The following is a 17345-nucleotide window of genomic DNA, read 5'->3' as shown; positions in this document are numbered from 1 at the left end:
TTAATTTCTCTCCCGCCACCCCCTTTGAGAGTGGGCTATACTTCAGTCCTTGCTTTCAAAGAAGAGAGTAAAGAAAAGGAAAAACTTCACAGTGGAGAAACCTGGCAAACACCACCTCAACCACATGATGAAAGTTCACATCCCCAGTGATGTCACATGGATATCATGTAGCCCCTGATATGTGATGAGAAGGGCACTTCACCTCTATAGGATTCCTTCCAAAAACCTATAACCTCCGTCCAGTCATGAGAAAAACAGGCAAATCCAGACTGGAAGACATTCTACTGAATAACTGGACAGTATCCCTTAACACTGTCAGGGTCATGAAAAACAAGGAAAGACTAAGAATCTGTTACAGACGAGGGGAGACTGGGGAGGCGTGACAACTAAATGCAATATGGCAGCCTAGGCTGAATCGAAGAACAAAAAGAAGATATTAATGGAAAAACTCCTGAAATCCAACAAAGTCTGAAGTTCACTTAATAGTAAAGTATCGATGCTGGTTTCTTAGTTTTGACAAATGTTCCATGATAATGTAAGATATTAATAGGGGAAACTAGGTGAAGGGTATATGGGAGTTTCTGTGCTATCTTTGTAACTTTTCTGTAAATCTAAAATGAAAAGATTATTTTAAAAGAGGGACTAAGATAATGTTGGTGTCAGAATTTGGGAACAGGAGGAAGTTGGTGTCAGGAATATTAACTGGACCCAAGATAAATCCAGGAAAACAAAGTATCATCATACCACAAAGAGAGCTGGGTTCAAGAGCCAGGACCACCACCTTCTAGCTTGGGAATCTTGGATAAGTGTCCCTAACCTTTCCAAGGCTCAGTTTCCTCATTTGTACAATGGTGATCATTTATATCACATACTCTCATTTTTAAATTTAGGATCTTGGGGAAAAATTTCCCCAAACCAAACAGCCCAAGTTTAAAATAATTAATGATATCAGTAACCTACCGCTGATTCACAAAAGGGCTGGAAAGTTCTGCAAGCAGGCGAAAATTCCCAATGTATCCCAGCACTCCATCCCTCTGGGTGATAAAACATAAAACATAATGTCAGGGAAAACATTCTTATCAAAATTTCCAAACATCAAAGAAACATTCAATAGCTTCTCAGCATAAAATAATGATTAATATAAACACAAACCAAGTCTGCTAAACGGATTTTCTTCTCCGTGAAAACTTAGAAATGTCATTAGAATTCTACAGCATTTTTTAAAGACAACATATTGTACACTTATGTTCACTTATGTATACCATATTCACTTAGAAAAACAGATTTCAAGCAGTTATCTCATGCTAAACTAATGAATTCTGCACATAGCCATTAGTAACAGCATTCTCAAATTACCGTAGAAATAATGATCAAAGTAGTGTGAATTTAGGAAGTTTGAGAAATTTTATAGCAATTAAATATCAAATAGGAATGTAGTTTATATCCATTAGGAGCACCTTAAAAATCTCAAGAGTGTACTTCATTTCCTAAGTAACAATATATAAGCCTGTGAGCAGATACACATTTGTCAAACATAACAACACATGTTAAGCCATATCTGTCATATTTGACCTGAAAAATAAATTTGTCAATCAGAAGATCCTATAGCTAAAACACACACTTTGGGGACCTTTCTGAATTTAGAAACATAATGCCTAGTACTTTCCACTAATTTAATAACCGGAAAAGTATAGTAGAGTTAATAAGCATTAGAAAGAAAACCGAAAGTATGCATTCCAAAAATTTTATGTAATTTTAAGTGTTACTAGGTAAATGGAGTCATTCTAGCACTTCCAATTAAATCAATTATGATTACACACCAAAAGAAATAGTCCCACCTGCCCTCAAAACATTAGATATACCGGAACTTCAGAAATACTTTTCCTACTGTTTATACCACACTGCCTTCCAAATGGGAAAAATATAAAGCAATAATGAAAAAAATAATAATGAATGGACTTTTTATTTGAAGATTCTCAGTTCTTCTCTATGTAAATTATTTTAGGGATTAAAAACTGAGAGCTGGACTGCAAGAGTTAGCTTTCCAAAATGACTCTAAAACTTTTTATAATCTCAAACTCACTGTCCTTAGTGAAACTGAAATGGGTGATGAGGAAGAAGAGGAGGACAGCAGAGAGACAAAGACAGTGGCCAACACGAGCACTGTGCACAGAGGTGGTGGGAGGGGAGGACGCTCAACATTTTAGAGTCAACCAGACACAGACACAGCAGTCCAAAACCACACGACAATACACGGGAAATAACTACGCGCATGTGTTATTACTTTACCACGGAAATACGTGTAGATTTGAAATTATATATTATTCTGTACTATTTACTTTTCTGTTACAATAAATGCGTTTATTTAAACAACAGGACCAGTTAATGGTGGCAATTAGTAGTTAACAGTGGGACTAAACAAATAAAATTGTGGAAAAATATAATATTTTTATAATGTTTCTTTCTGGCCTTTTATTTTTCTTTGTTAGACATTTAAACGTAGTAGGTTATATTATTTTTTTTTTATTATGTCTTTAAGAAGCATAAATGTAAGACTTTTAAAAAGGAGAATGTAAATACAATAGGACTAAACAGTTATTACCTATATTTAATAAAAAAATAATAATGATATCTTTCTATCCATGACACAGTAGGATATTTTTACTCCTTATTTCCTTTTCCAATAATACTTTTCTGAAATGCCTGAGGCCTTTAGGATATCCTTATTTTTTTGCAGAAGTAAAATAACTACAGTTAAATGTAAAATTCACTTTGACTTGTAACTCTGCTCTTAGAGGCCCACATTACTGTTATCAGTCCAGTATGATGATCTCAAGCTAAATATTTTCTCAACAAAGGTGTTTAAGCATAAAATACATAAAATTTTACTTACTAGCAATAGCAGGCTTTTAGAGTTATAAGAATTACGTTTCCAGCTCTCTAAGGATATCTATCCACTTTGTATCTACAGGCTTGTTCTGGTAGATCAGCTGTTTGTAAGGTCATTTGTATGTATAAATTCATCATATATGCCATCTATTTCTAAAATATCTATCATTTTAAGACACTCTAGAGTACCCTAGATGGATTCCAATAAGTTACAATTTTAGTTTAAAAAAAAAGTACTATTTAATGTAGCTACTCGTTTCTGGTAACATTTTTGAGTTTTTTTTTTTTTTTTTTTTTTTTTTTTACTTATTTTATTTTTTTGGCTGTATTGGGTCTTCATTGCTGCACGCGGGCTTTCTCTAGCTGCGGTGAGCTGGGGCTACGCTTCGTTGCGGCGCGTGGGCTTCTCGTTGCAGTGGCTTCTCTTGTCGTGGAGCACGGGCTCTAGGCATGCAGGCTTCAGTAGAACTCAAAAATGGGGGCTTCCTTGGTGGCACAGCGGTTAAGAATCCTCCTGCCAGTGCAGGAGACACGAGTTTGAGCCCTGGTCCGGGAAGATCTCACATGTTGTGGAGCAACTAAGTCCGTGCACCACAACTACTGAGCCTGTGCTCTAGAGCCCGTGAGCCACAACTATTGAAGCCCGCGCGCCTAGAGCCCGTGCTCAGCAACAAAAGAAGCCACCACAATGAGAAGACCAAGCGCAGCAACGAAGACCCAATGCAGCCAAAAGTAAATAAATAAATAGATTTTTAAAAAATTTAAAAAGAGGGCTTCCCTGGTGGCGCAGTGGTTGAGAATCTTCCTGCCAATGCAGGGGACACGGGTTCGAGCCCTGGTCTGGGAAGATCCCACATGCCGCGGAGCAACTGGGCCCGTGAGTCACAACTACTGAGCCTGCGCGTCTGGAGCCTGTACTCCGCAACAAGAGAGGCCACGACAGTGAGAGGCCCGCGCACCGCGATGAAGAGTGGCCCCCGCTCGCCACAACCGGGGAAGGCCCTCGCACAGAAACGAGGACCCAACACAGCCAAAAATAAATAAATAAATAAATAAATAAATTTAAGAACAGTTTAAAAAAAATTATAAAAGACAAAATGCATACTAATGGCAAACAGGAAAAATACTAAAACAGAAAAGGCACTCTAAAAAAAATTAAGTTAAAAAGTGAAATTGAACCAGGTAATTTTTCTTACTATAGCTATAAAGAAGATTAAATAAGTTTGAACAAGTCCTAAAAGGACCTATTCCTTCTTTCCTAGATAGAAGCCTCCACCTCTAGTCACTGATGCCTGATCCTTGGATGACTACATAGGACTAAGGGCCACGCCTGAAATGATGATGATGAACGGATGATAAGAAAGACAGATCACCATCACAATTAGTAAGGACTAAATGTAGGTTCACTACTGCTATTTTATTATAAAAGATGAATCATATTAATAATCACTCCTCCAAAAGTAGTTAATGTTACTTTCTAATTGCTGCAGAAAAAAATCCAGGTTGAAAAGGAAAATAAATACTTCTAAAAGAAGACTCACCTGTTTTATTTACCCAATAAGTTATATCAAACTTTGACCTCACTTTGCACAACTATACTGCACCCAACCCAAACTTAATTCTTCACCACAAATTTATGCTCATGACCATCACAGCATGGTAGAGTTAAAATGGCCTCTGAAGATTGCCTATTTCAATTACCCACAGAGTTTTTAAATCCCTTCTATAAAAGCTCTTCCAGGTTGCCCCCCAGCGTGCACAGCTCCATGGTGAGGAGAGTAGCATCTTCTAAAGCAGCTTTCCAAAAGTTCCAGAGCTATACTGTACCCTCTTTGACGTCCACCCGCCAGTCCTACTCTTGATCCTGGCTATCCAAAATCTTTTTTTCATATGATAACCCTTCAAATATTTAATGACTGTCCAAGTACATGTCTATCTTCTTTCCAGATACCATTTCCAATTTGCTCAGAAAATTCTGGCCCACCCTCCTCAAAGTTTCTGAGCCCTATGAATTGCCAGTATTCATAAAACAAAAACAAACAGATCCAACAACAAAAACCAACCAATCTCTTGATGAAAAGAACCATTTACACATAATAATCCCTACACGTTAACCACTTAAATCACATACGCACATACATCTTTTTGAGGGGACAGGGTAACTTTTCTAAAGAGAATTTTAGTAGAACATGTCACTACCCTTAAAAATGTACATACCATTTGCCCAGAAATCCCACAAAATTAGTCTTTGAAAATAATTATGTATAGGCACAAATATGAAAACATAAGAATGTTTCCTCAAGTTATATACAATAGTGAAACTTAGAACAAACACATAACAATAGGGAATTGATTAAATACGATTATATATCCATATGCCATCAACAGAGATAATGATACAACCAAATGGCCTGAAAATAAAAGCATTTTCAGAACTTGCTGAAGACTTAGAGAGTGAACCTCCTTTACGCTCTTTCTTAGACAATTATTTGAGGATATGTTGCAGCACGAATCAATAAACCAAGACAGATATGGGATGCAGGAAACAGTGACCCCAAAATAGGGGAGTAAAGGCAGGAAGCCTGGGACATCAAGTAGCAGACCTAGAGAGCAGGAGAATGGAGAGCTCCAGGGGCAGGTATCTGGGGAAAGACGACTGCAGAGATGGGATGCTATCCTCCAAGATATGGAACAACTCAAATATAAGACAAAGGCATATGTTACAAGAAAAAAGGGAAGGCAATTAGAAACTTGAAGCAAAAATTAGACAGGAAATGTAATCCTGGTTGTGCAGTGAACTATTTTAATACAGTCATAATAAACACTTTATTTTCTCTGTGTAGGATCAACTGGATATAAAGGAAAACAATATGATTATAGAATAAAAGGCAAATATTTTCAAATCTTGGTGATACAAGAGTACAAGTACAAATGACAGAAACTGGGAAGCACAGTGGGAGTGACAGAAGTGGATGGAGGGCTTCCCTGGTGGCGCAGTGGTTGAGAATCTGCCTGCTAATTCAGGGGACACGGGTTCGAGCCCTGGTCTGGGAAGATCCCACATGTCGCGGAGCAACTAGGCCCGTGAGCCACAATTACTGAGCCTGCGCGTCTGGAACCTGTGCTCCGCAACGAGAGGCCGCGATAGTGAGAGGCCCGCACACCGTGATGAAGAGTGGCCCCCGCTTGCCACAACTAGAGAAAGCCCTTGCACAGAAACGAAGACCCAACACAACCATAAATGAATAAATAAATAAATAAAAAATAAAAATGTCAACCTTTTAAAAAAAAAAGTGGATGGAAGGACAGAAGCACAAACATCTTCACCTTAAAGGATCAAGAGGCGCCACAAAACAGAAATAAAAGTGTTTATAGTTTCCAAAGGAACGGAGAGAGAAACTCAAATTACTTTAACTACATGGGAAAAAAGAAGGGAAGGGAAATAGAGGTGTGAGTGTTAAATTCTTACCCATCATGGCAAGAAGATAATGGACGGTGTCTAACATTGACAAATCAAGAGGTGGCTGACAGTCACCTAAGTGACCACCATCAATTCCTTCCCTTCCTCATATCAAGAGGTGGAGTCTTACTTTCCTCCCCTTGAATCTGGTCTGCCTCAGTGACTCACTTGAACAGCAGAATGCAGTGGAAGTGAAGTTCTGGGTCTTCTGAAGCTAGGTCATAAGAAGCCATGCAACTTCCTCCTGGGTCCGTTGGAACACTCACTCTTGAGATGCTCTCTCTCTGAACACCATAGCCAGGCTGTGACAAGCTCAAGCCACATGGAGGGGCCACATACAGGAGCTCTAGGCAACGAGCCTGCTGATGTCCGAGCAGGGAGCCAGCATCAACTACCAGCTACTTAAATGAGCCCCTTCAACCCAGTTGACCATTTAGATGATCCAGTCCCAACAGCTACCTAACAGCACCCACATGAGACCTCATGCAAGGACCACCAAGCTTTCTTCCTTCTTCATTTCTTTTTTTTTTTTTTTCAATATAATTAGGATCTCACAAGTCAATCGGTTTCACTGGCCAAAGTCAGTGTTCTAACTGATGATCAAAATGTCACATTTTTAGCCAAAGTGAGAGCCATCATGTTGGTTCCTGTGTCTTTTCGACAAGACCCTATTAGTCTTTGATAGGTTCCTTGCTTTCTGACACAAGATTACCAGTTATTTTGTTGTATGCAATACTTCAATATGTAAAACAAATTTAAAATTTTTGGTTTTGATCCCATTTTTGTAATATATATTCATACCCAGAATGTTATTTTTTTTACTTATGTGTATACACAAATAGGATACACTCCTAAATGTAAATTGTAATTAAGTAAATATAAATAGTTATCTCTGGGTTGTGGGATTGGGACATTGTTTTTTCTTTTTTGCTTCTCAATATATTCTAATCTTCAAATAACAATGAATGACCTAATTAGTTTTTTCAAATACCTTCTGCTTGTACATTACTTATCATAGCTTTTTAACTTACAGTGTTGCTGTAAGGGGCCTTAACCACTGTTTTTCAAATGTATTCTTTTGTGGTTTTCTTTCTACCCTTCTGAAGTTCTCCTTTGCCTCTTTTACAGGACCAACCTCCTTCTGGTCCCTGACCCTGATCGCCCTCCCCCCACAAGACACACCTTATTTCTAATGGTACATGGGCCCTTTTCCCCTGGAATAACCATGTATCACCACAAACCTCACAACATCTACAAGCATATTCCTGCCCAAACTCTTTCTCCCATTTCCTTCAGGGTCTCACATTTCTCTAGTGCCCTTGGTCACTTTGCTCTCTTCTTTACTTTCCTTCTCTGAAATCCAAAATTAGTCACCATGACCTATTGACTACAAAATGGCTTTTAGTTTAGTTTCTTCCTCACTAATAAAACCACCAAAGGTAAGTTCTTCATAATCTATCATCTACATTATTCCAATAACCTCCTCAAAGAGATCCTCTCCCACACAGCTTTCTTTTTCCTATGTTATCACCACCAGATTTATTTTTCTAATATGCCAACTGCATCAAGTTATCTTTTGGCTAAAGGTTCTACAACAATTCTGTGAAAAGTACAACGCAAGGCTGATGAGTTAGAATGTTCACTCCATCAGGCAGCCCCATCTGACTCATCCAAACGTACAACCACCGCTGAGCCCACGTGAATCCCGTAGGTTGACAACTCAAGTCCTTCCTACCACCCATGAAGATCTGACCTCTTCTCCTCATGTTTTCCAACCTAGAAAGCCTTCCCTACTTTTTTCGGCTGATCTAAACATGCTTTTATCTTTTTTTTTTGGAAGACTGACTAAGTCTCATTTACCTCAAAAGCTCTCTCGGAAAATTTTAAAGAAACATAAATATATATATATATATATATATGTATATATATATATATATATATATATATATATATATACATATATATATAGGAAAATTCCTGCACAATTTATATAAACCGCAAGAATATACATAAGTATCGTCAGTAGTTATCTCTGGAGACTCAGACCTAGAAAACGTTATACTTACTAAGCCCTGTATGTCTACAAACTCAGAATTTTTTTATAAACATCCATATTCAGACAAAAAAAATAATGGAAATTAACACATTCATCTTTCCATTTCCTAAATTGCTATAGCATTACAGAGTTGTCACTGGGTGATGTGTTACTTGAATTTTTAAAGATAGTTTCCCATAGTTAAATCTCGGAACCTGCGGGACTGAATTAGGGAGCTATCATATTCTTATTCCTTACCTCTCCCCACCACCACCTCCTCAGTTCAAAACCACTGCGAGCCAGTGAACTATGCGTCAGTAGCCTGGCTTCCATAGTCTCTGATCCCGCACATCAATGACTCTCGACCTGTTTAATCCAGTTCGCCCATGAGAGTCAGCATCACGTGTGGCACAGGCTTCCACAGGCACAGGTGGCCATTAGATAAGATTCAGGTTATGTATAATTCCTTGTTACCTTATCCTCACCCCACCAACAAAACCTACTAAAATCCAAGTGAGATAGACACTAGTAAGAGGACAGGTTTAATTCAGCTCTAATAAATTATAAATTTTGATACTTTACTGTTAGTAAATTATGGCAAAACTCACAACTGACTCTGGTCAATGTGGTGTTTCCACTTCTGCCATCTATCTTTAAGGAGCTTTGCCTATAGTAAAATTCATACTGGCCATGGCCTCTGCATGACTCTATGAGGGAAAACAAAATAAGATTTGTCTGATCCCTTCCAGAGCTTAAAAGAAAATTTTCCTTTCAGCCAGTGATTATGAAAATCTGGATTTTCTTATCACGGGACAGTTAATTTTCTAACAGCCAAGAGTGGCTAGGGTCAGGAATTTAGAAGGTGAGGGAGAAAGATAAATAAAATTATTATGCACCTACTACTGCTAGCATGATACTAAATACCGTGCCACTATCAATGGCTTGGAGTGGGATGGGCACACTTTCCCACCACTAGGGCTATGTAATTGGTGTGAGGTAAGTTATGGGCACTGGGGTTTATATAAAAATGTGACTATGTTCTACTGTAGCAATTATGAGGTACTTTTTCTAGGCTATTTAGACTGACCCATAATCTTAGGACATTTCCATGGGAAACCCTTTCAGAGCACCATTAATCTAGAAATGAGATTTAGGAACAAAATCCACCCTATATTTAATTACTCTTTGCCTAACTTTAATCATTCAAGGTTTTTGATGATTTACTTATAAGACAGAGTTGAAGGTTTGAGCTAACACACAGGACCGGACTGGATTGCCCAATCTGGCTCATGTGAAACAGTGATCTTACCTAGAATTAAGCTTTACTAACTACTACAAGGATAGAGGCCATCAGATAATTCAGAGGAAGTAGAGAGAGGTCTGGGACGTGAAGGGCAGTTGGTAAGCCAGGTCCTTCCTGTGTTGAACAAGCAGCACTGGCCCAGAAGATGTGAAGGCTCTACTAGGTGAGGTTCACCAAGTTCCTCACACGCAGTGAGAGTTTATCTTATAAAACATCTCCATTTTATACCTCCAAAAAACTGTACAGACTACATGACATTCTCCAAAGAGCCAGGCCTCACAGAGCCTGGGTTCTCTTTACTATAGGGAATCCTTAGCCAGGAACAGGCTAAGAGCATTCCAGAGTTAAGACCTCTTTCTCCTAACAAATGTCGGTACATACCCTATTTACCCAAAGGTCCTGTCGACAAGCAGATTAGACCTGGGTCACTTGCCTTCTTTTCTTCCCCTCCCTTTCTCCCAAGGAAGTGAATGGATCTGCAGACCAGCTGCTTTCACCCCTTCCTCCCTGGGTGACTTAAGAACTTGGTGACAAAACGTAGCTTATTCTTACTTGCCCATTGCCTAGCTCTCCAGTATTAGAACTAAATCCAATAATTTCATCAAAACAGTTGAATCACAGAATCTCAGACTTAGAATAGAACTTTAAAGACAATTTAGTATAAGCTCCGACCTAAAGCTTCTACTTATTATATCTATTTTTATATCTATCTGATTGAAGATATCTTATGGTTAAAGAACCACTTTAAAAGGCTATTGTTATAATCTTCTATTCACTGGGAATGTCCCTTTTGTAAAACAGCAGTCTCCCCTACCTCTCTTTACCATCCCCATTGGTCCTAATTCCAATGTCTGAATTAAATCAGAGTAAGTCTACTTCCTCTCCCACTTAACAGTCCTCTCACATTTGCAAGGACATTTCAAAGCCATGTAGTTGTCCTACAACTTATCTCTTCTAAGCTGACCTCTCTGGGTCCTTCAGTTGTTTATCCCAGGACAATAGCCACCTAATCTAATCTCCCCTCTACAGTTATCTGGCAGCTCGCCCCTGAACATATGCAATTTTAGAGACTCCAGATGCTGTGGGTATGGTCTAACTAGGAAACTGTAATTTGTTTGAACTGGATACCGTACCTCCCCAATAGAGTAAACATTTAAAAACAGCTTTCTTTTTTAGCAGATGAGACATGCTATCGGTACAACTACAATTGTGGTTATCTGCCACTTCCCAGTCATTCCCCTCTTTTTATACATTGTCAAGTCCAAGTGCAAAACTTGACATTCATCACTATTCAGTTCCATCTATTTGTTTCAGCTTATTATTCCAGCCTGAAACTTTAAAAAATGTAATACAACATCCAACATATTATTAGTTCCTCTTCGTAACCTTGCTTCAGTCAATTGATAAGCCTGCATATTTTAAACTTTATTTTATTGTGGTAAAACATACATAACACAAAATTTACCCTTTTAACCACTTTTAAGTGTACAGCTCAGTGGCATTAAGTACATTCATGTTGTTGTGCTGCTATCACCTATCCACCTCCAGAACTTCTTTATATTCCCAACTGAAACTCTTACCCATAAACAGTAACTTCCCGACACCCCCTTCATCCAGCCCCTATCTTATTTTCTGTCTCTAGGAATTTGACTACTTTAGTTACCTCATGTAAGAAGAATCATATGATAAGATTTCTTTTTAAAAAACCTAATTAAGAACAAAATATCGACGAGGGTGGACAGGGCAATCCTCTTCGTTGACATCTATTTTATCATCACACATCAAGTCCAATACATGAACTGTTTTCTTTCCTGGTTATTAAAGGGAAATAGGTTTCAAAACATCAAGCCAGCTTAGAGAAAGAAAGGGACACAGCTCTGCTAAGGTAATCCCACTATGCAGATCTGAGGAGATGCTCTGTGCCCACAAAAGAGCATGAAGCAGTAAACACAGAACCAGGAAGAAAGAGAAGAATTCCTCCTGACCGGAACTGAGGAAGGCCTTAGAGGAGGTTTGTTATGTTCGTGAAATATGGGAAATGCTCACATCAGGTATTCTATATTAAAAATGAAATACTGAAACAAATTCCAAAACCAAAAGCACACATACATACATGGAATATGTATGTATCTTTACATATACACACACATATAGAACACATATTTTATGAATAAAAAACTGAGCACTGAATATTTTTACCATGGCTAATCCCTCAGTTAGTAGTAAAAGTAATAAACTAACTGTATCATAGTGCTTTTATATAGATTTGTATAAGTGAGCTATAGAAATACTAATAAAACAATTTCTAAGACTTACTTCTGCTAGTCTATCACTCATTACTGTATAAGAAAGCTGTCAATCTTTTATTTCAGTAGGAAAAAAAGTTATCTAACATATTGTACAACTTTAAAAAATATTTTTATTTGATTTAAATACTTAAGATGTCTTATTATATATAAATTTAGTGGGAAATAGAAATCACAAAGACCTTACTAGTGAATCTTGCTTTAGTGAGCTATATTAAGTACCTATTTTTAATACCTACCTAGTCTACAGAAGTGTTAATTTTTGAAATTTTGTTATCTTAAAATGTTGCTGTAACAGCCACTATATAGTTACCTAAAATTTTTCTTTAAGGCTATCTTAATGGGAGAAAAAGAGGAAATACATTATTTAAGTGTAACAGAACATGCAACACTATTTAACTCACCTTAAAACAGTAGTTTTTCTTTTTTAACACTGTTAATGATAAAATGTTAGTGAGTCATGGCATTTGTTTCACAGTATTGTGGAAATTTTTGTTTAGACTAAACATAAGACCAGTATTTTTCTACTTCTTGTCTCCTGACGTAATTTACAACTTTACCTTATCTTACATAACGAATCTCATTTTTCAGTACCACTTCATACACAATTGTTTGCAAAATGTTTTTAAAACATAGATAACTGGGGTAAAATATTAAAAAATCAAAAATCTTCACCTTCAAAGTATCACACCTGATACTAATACCCTTAAATAAATGTAACAAGAGGCATTTGAAACCAAATTTTCTTCTTAAATTGCAGCAGAATGGTTTAATGATTAGATCCTAGGGTAATGGAAAGATGCAGAAGAGTTGGCCAAGTACGCAGAGACTCAGTGATTTTCTTGTCAAGTTTAAAAGTTTTCCAAATATACTATAACTCAGTATCTAAAGATGTGGTTTGATTGGGGAGAGGAGGTGATTCACAAGGAATACAGGAGAAAACTAACGTTATCCAAGAAGTCAGAAAGGGAGAACAAAAGAGGATGGTTTATCCCTAAACACAGGACATTAAAGCCTAAATGTGTCACTTCCTTTATGATAAGAGATTAACCTGTCATATTTTCCCTGATAATGAGTATCCTGCCCAAGGGATGAAAGCTGAATATCAAGAAAAAAGCTGTAGGATTTTTACCTTTCTATATAGGCAGAAGAGAAGATTTCTTAAGCTCTAAATTATTCCATGAGATAATTTTAAAACTCCAGTAAATACATTAGAGAGAGGATCAAGACATTATATAACCTATTTACAACCTACAATACCCTAAGTTCAAAAGACTCTTACTTTAAAAAAAAAAAAAAAAAAAAAGACTCTTACTTTTGTTATGCCAGATAAGGTAAAGTTGTTATTTACATTCAACTATTCAGTAGGGCGTATATTTAAAACCTACAGGTAATTAGCCTCTATTCTTCACTTTAAGTTTTAATTAGTTCCAGTTAGAAAAACTTTTAAGAAAAAAAGCTTACTACAAACAGCTTAAATAGTTGCAGAAGTATCAAGTTGAAGTGCTTTCCAAATGCCAGTTCTCATTGCATAAGGGATAAGAATTTCATAAAAGTTTATACAAAATAATAATAGTAGTAGTACTTGCTGTTGGTATTTTGTTAGCCTTACTTAAAATGCACAAAGTAACCTGGGAATTCATTGCATGGGAAAAAATTTTCTTATATTCAAATAGTAAATGTAAGATCTATAAATGACATAGGATCTCTACATCTATAAATATTTATTTCATCAATTTTGTTTCTATTTTGTTTCCCTATGAATAGATTCACTTTAATTAGATAATTTTCTTTCATACCATTCATTTATTTCATACAATAGAAAATAGGAAGACATATCAAAAAAGCAACCATCTCTTGAAAAAATTGCAGTTGATTTTCTTATCAACTTTACTAAATAAGGCAGCAGTTAATTTCTTTTTTAAAAATCCAGCATTCACTTCACTAACATTTTATAAAGGCATAAAAGTCCAAAGAGAAAACAGTATTCCTCCCACATAATGAAATATTCAACTTGCCAATCCATGTACAGCAGCCATTTGCCAAGCCTGTGACTTCAGTGGCCGAGAGAGAACAGCAGTTCATACTAGTCACATTTACAAATGCATGTAAATGACCTGTTATCTTTCACCAGCTTATATTCTTTTCATAGCACAATGATTATTTGTGACTCATGTTTAGAGACCATACTTCTAACCTGCAGCAGGATATTAAACTCACACGAGTACCCACACACATTCTTCCCTGAGTCAACCAATATTTTGTTAGTCAGTTTCCACATCTTTTTAGCAAAAGTGTTCAAGAAACAAAGTGCATGTATTGCAACTATCTAAGACCTGTAAAAGGTAGAAGTCTATATGTTATAACTACCTATAATGTATTAAAATCTAAAAAGGAAGACAAGGAAATAAACAGTAGGAAATGCCAGTAAGAATAGCCTATTGCTTCAGAAGAATAAAGTGATTATGGATACTGGGATCCTATAAATACCTACTTATTTATAACATTAAAACCAGCATAGTTTTTAAAACATTAATTATTTAGACTTATAACTTCAAATGGGTGATATAAAGAGATGCTTTGATGTATCTTATTCTTGCAGAAATAATGTAATCTGATGTCTTATTCACCAGCTATCCTTGTGTGGGGCAATATAAAGAAAAATAGAAGAATATTATTAATACACATTTGTATGAGTTTTTAAAAGCCCTCAAAATCGTCGCAAATGTCCAGTAATATACAGATTTTAGTAATACCAAATAAGAAAAAAAAAAGCCAGTGGTTACATTTATGTTTTAAAACAGGAAAAACATGGAATGGTATACCACATGTATTACATAAAATTTATACTATTCGAGTTTACATACGTCTATTATTTCCCAGTATCTATCTTGGGTTTGGTGGTATATCTAGGTTGAAAAATAATTGATTGAGGAGAAACCTAACAAAGATGCAAGGGATATAAAATTGCTAATTTACAAATGTATAATGTAGAAAAATAATGTTAGAAATAAAAGTTAATATGCACTAGTGTCCCAGATTTGCTGGTTCCTCTATTAGCTCAGTCTGGAAGTTCTGATGAAGCCTCTAAACAAGACTCCCCCCCCCTCCCCCTCCACCCCTGCTCTAGCATACTTAAGTGTAACTATGCATGTACGTGGAACTGTACATAAAATTAAACAGAAAAGAAATACTTCAGCTGGTTATACAGGAATCTATACCTAGCTCCGGCTGTTAAAACATACATGCATCTAGAAAGACAGACAAATATCAGTAGCCACATGATCCTAAAGGTTTTGAGTGAACATTCAGGAAATTGGGGTCATCTGACTTTCTCAAAGTGTGTGAATCCAAATAGACACACTAACACACACGCGTAAGTAAAGCTATTATTTTTGTTAATACACAGGATAACATCACAAGAGTGATTCCTGAATGCATTTGGGGTTGATCTTTATAAATTAAGAATTGTATGTTTAGATTTATCTTCACCCTTGAGTCGTTACTCCCAATCTTGTCTGCTTGTCAGACCACTGTAAATCCTGGCACTCACCAGTACAAAGTAGTATGCATACAGCGCTGTACAATGGTGAATTATAAAATACTTGTCACCAATCACTTTCCAATACCAAATGAGAATCAACAAATCTGCAACAAGGAAAAATAAGATATTACACAGGAAGAAAGCTTCATTGTTTTTCAAGTGTATTTAACTTTCTCCTGACATCACATCACAGTCCACTCTGAGCCCACAGCACTCGTCTCGCACATCAGGAGTTCAACTACCCCTTTTACCACGAAGTATGTGCTTCCGGATAACTGTCTCCCCTACACTACTGGGACTTCTCTGGGAAGAGGACCAAGTGCGGGCATCCAGCACAGTGCCAGGCGTATAGCTATGCTATGTAATGTATTTGTTGAAAGTATAAACGAAAAACTTGTTACAAGGGTTAAATAAAATGAAAATATTATAGACTAAAAATAATTTTAAAATAAGGCTAAATTACTGATTTTTGTCACTATAATAACTCAAACGGATAAGACGATCTCAGAAAAGGTATAAAACGACCAACTCATTTACAACACAAATTCAGCAAAAAAATTTAAAAGTTAACAAAGAATGTGGTTAAATATTAATTCAAAATAGCAAAAAAAAAACCACCCCAAAACACGAAGAACTATAACTATTAAAAAGATCTCTTAAAAAAGAGCTCAAGGCATCCATTTTTCTTTACATTCTAAATCAATACCACAATTCAGAAAATTGTTTCATTTAATAAAACAGAAACATCTCAAACTGTGAACACAAGTATTTTCTTTACCAAATGGTTAAACATGAAATTTAAACCTGGAAACAAATGGCTCTCATGGATGGAAACCAGAGGATGATGCAGGTTTTGTGAGTTTGGAGCTTATAGCATGAGGAGCTTCTTTTATAAAAAATAAAAATTACTAATACAAAACTAGATGTGAATATATATAAAGGTAAAAGATATCATCAAATTATAAATTTTAAGGAGAGGAAAAAATACCACAAATGTGGAAATCAAGAAAATTTAAAACTATTAGTAATTACCTGCCTGATATGCTTCTCTAGATACATTTTTCCTATATTTGGCTGTATATTCTTTGGTCACCAATTTATATGATAATGATCTTATAATATTTTCTATAGAGAGAATAAAAGAATTCACCTTTCATTCAGCTTGGTTTAGAAAGTTTGTTTCCGTTCATAACTTATTTTTAAGTGTTTTGAATTATTACCTTATTTGAGAAAATTTTTACCAAGTTTCTTTTGTACAAGATTTCCTGGGTAGTAACTACTCTCTGAATTGACAATACTCATTAACCAGTGTATGAGGCATATTATAAATTTTGTGTTAACCTTGTCAATGACAGCATTTTGTGCCAAAGAGCAAATCTTTTCCCAATGTGTCCACAAGATTCACTCTTCTTTTAACTGGGCCGTTGAATAATCCAATAGCCTATTCATTATTTCTATCCCAAATGTATATTTTCCTCTTAATAAATTACTGTGTTTTGGTTTAATCTAATTTTTTTTTTTACAATTCACTTCTTGATGGCAGTAGAAAATTTTCTACTGAGTCCACCACTCATCTTTATCACTTTTGTTTCATAGTCCATTATTTTTACTTGGATTTTCTTTCAGCTGTTTATTAAATTTGAAAATTACAAAATAGGGTTCCCTGCATAAATGTCCAAATCAGGGATTTCTTATTTCTCTCTTGTTTTATTAAGACAGTCCAAAATGTCTTTTCAAAGAGCAGTTTAAATGGCAAATTCTCAACTTAACTTCCCCTCTGTCTCGTTGTGTAAAAGGTTATTCCAACC

General features: G+C 36.1%; 1 protein-coding gene across 12 annotated transcripts in view; it reads right to left on the bottom strand.

Annotated features, from left to right (window-relative positions):
* The window catches only part of TLCD4 (TLC domain containing 4), a 79423-nt gene that overhangs the window by 14406 nt on the left and 47672 nt on the right, over positions 1-17345 (bottom strand). For all 12 annotated transcript variants that reach the window (XM_059926693.1, XM_059926679.1, XM_059926703.1 and 9 more), the window contains 2 exons: positions 15547-15641; positions 961-1034 (listed from right to left, as the gene is read on the bottom strand). In XM_059926693.1, coding sequence (XP_059782676.1) covers positions 961-1034; positions 15547-15641 — 169 coding nt within the window. The remainder of the gene's footprint in view (positions 1-960; positions 1035-15546; positions 15642-17345) is intronic.

This window comes from Balaenoptera ricei, chromosome 1 (genome assembly GCF_028023285.1).
Source record: "Balaenoptera ricei isolate mBalRic1 chromosome 1, mBalRic1.hap2, whole genome shotgun sequence".
Lineage (NCBI taxonomy): Eukaryota > Metazoa > Chordata > Mammalia > Artiodactyla > Balaenopteridae > Balaenoptera > Balaenoptera ricei.
This window is presented reverse-complemented; position numbering and strand designations above follow the sequence as displayed.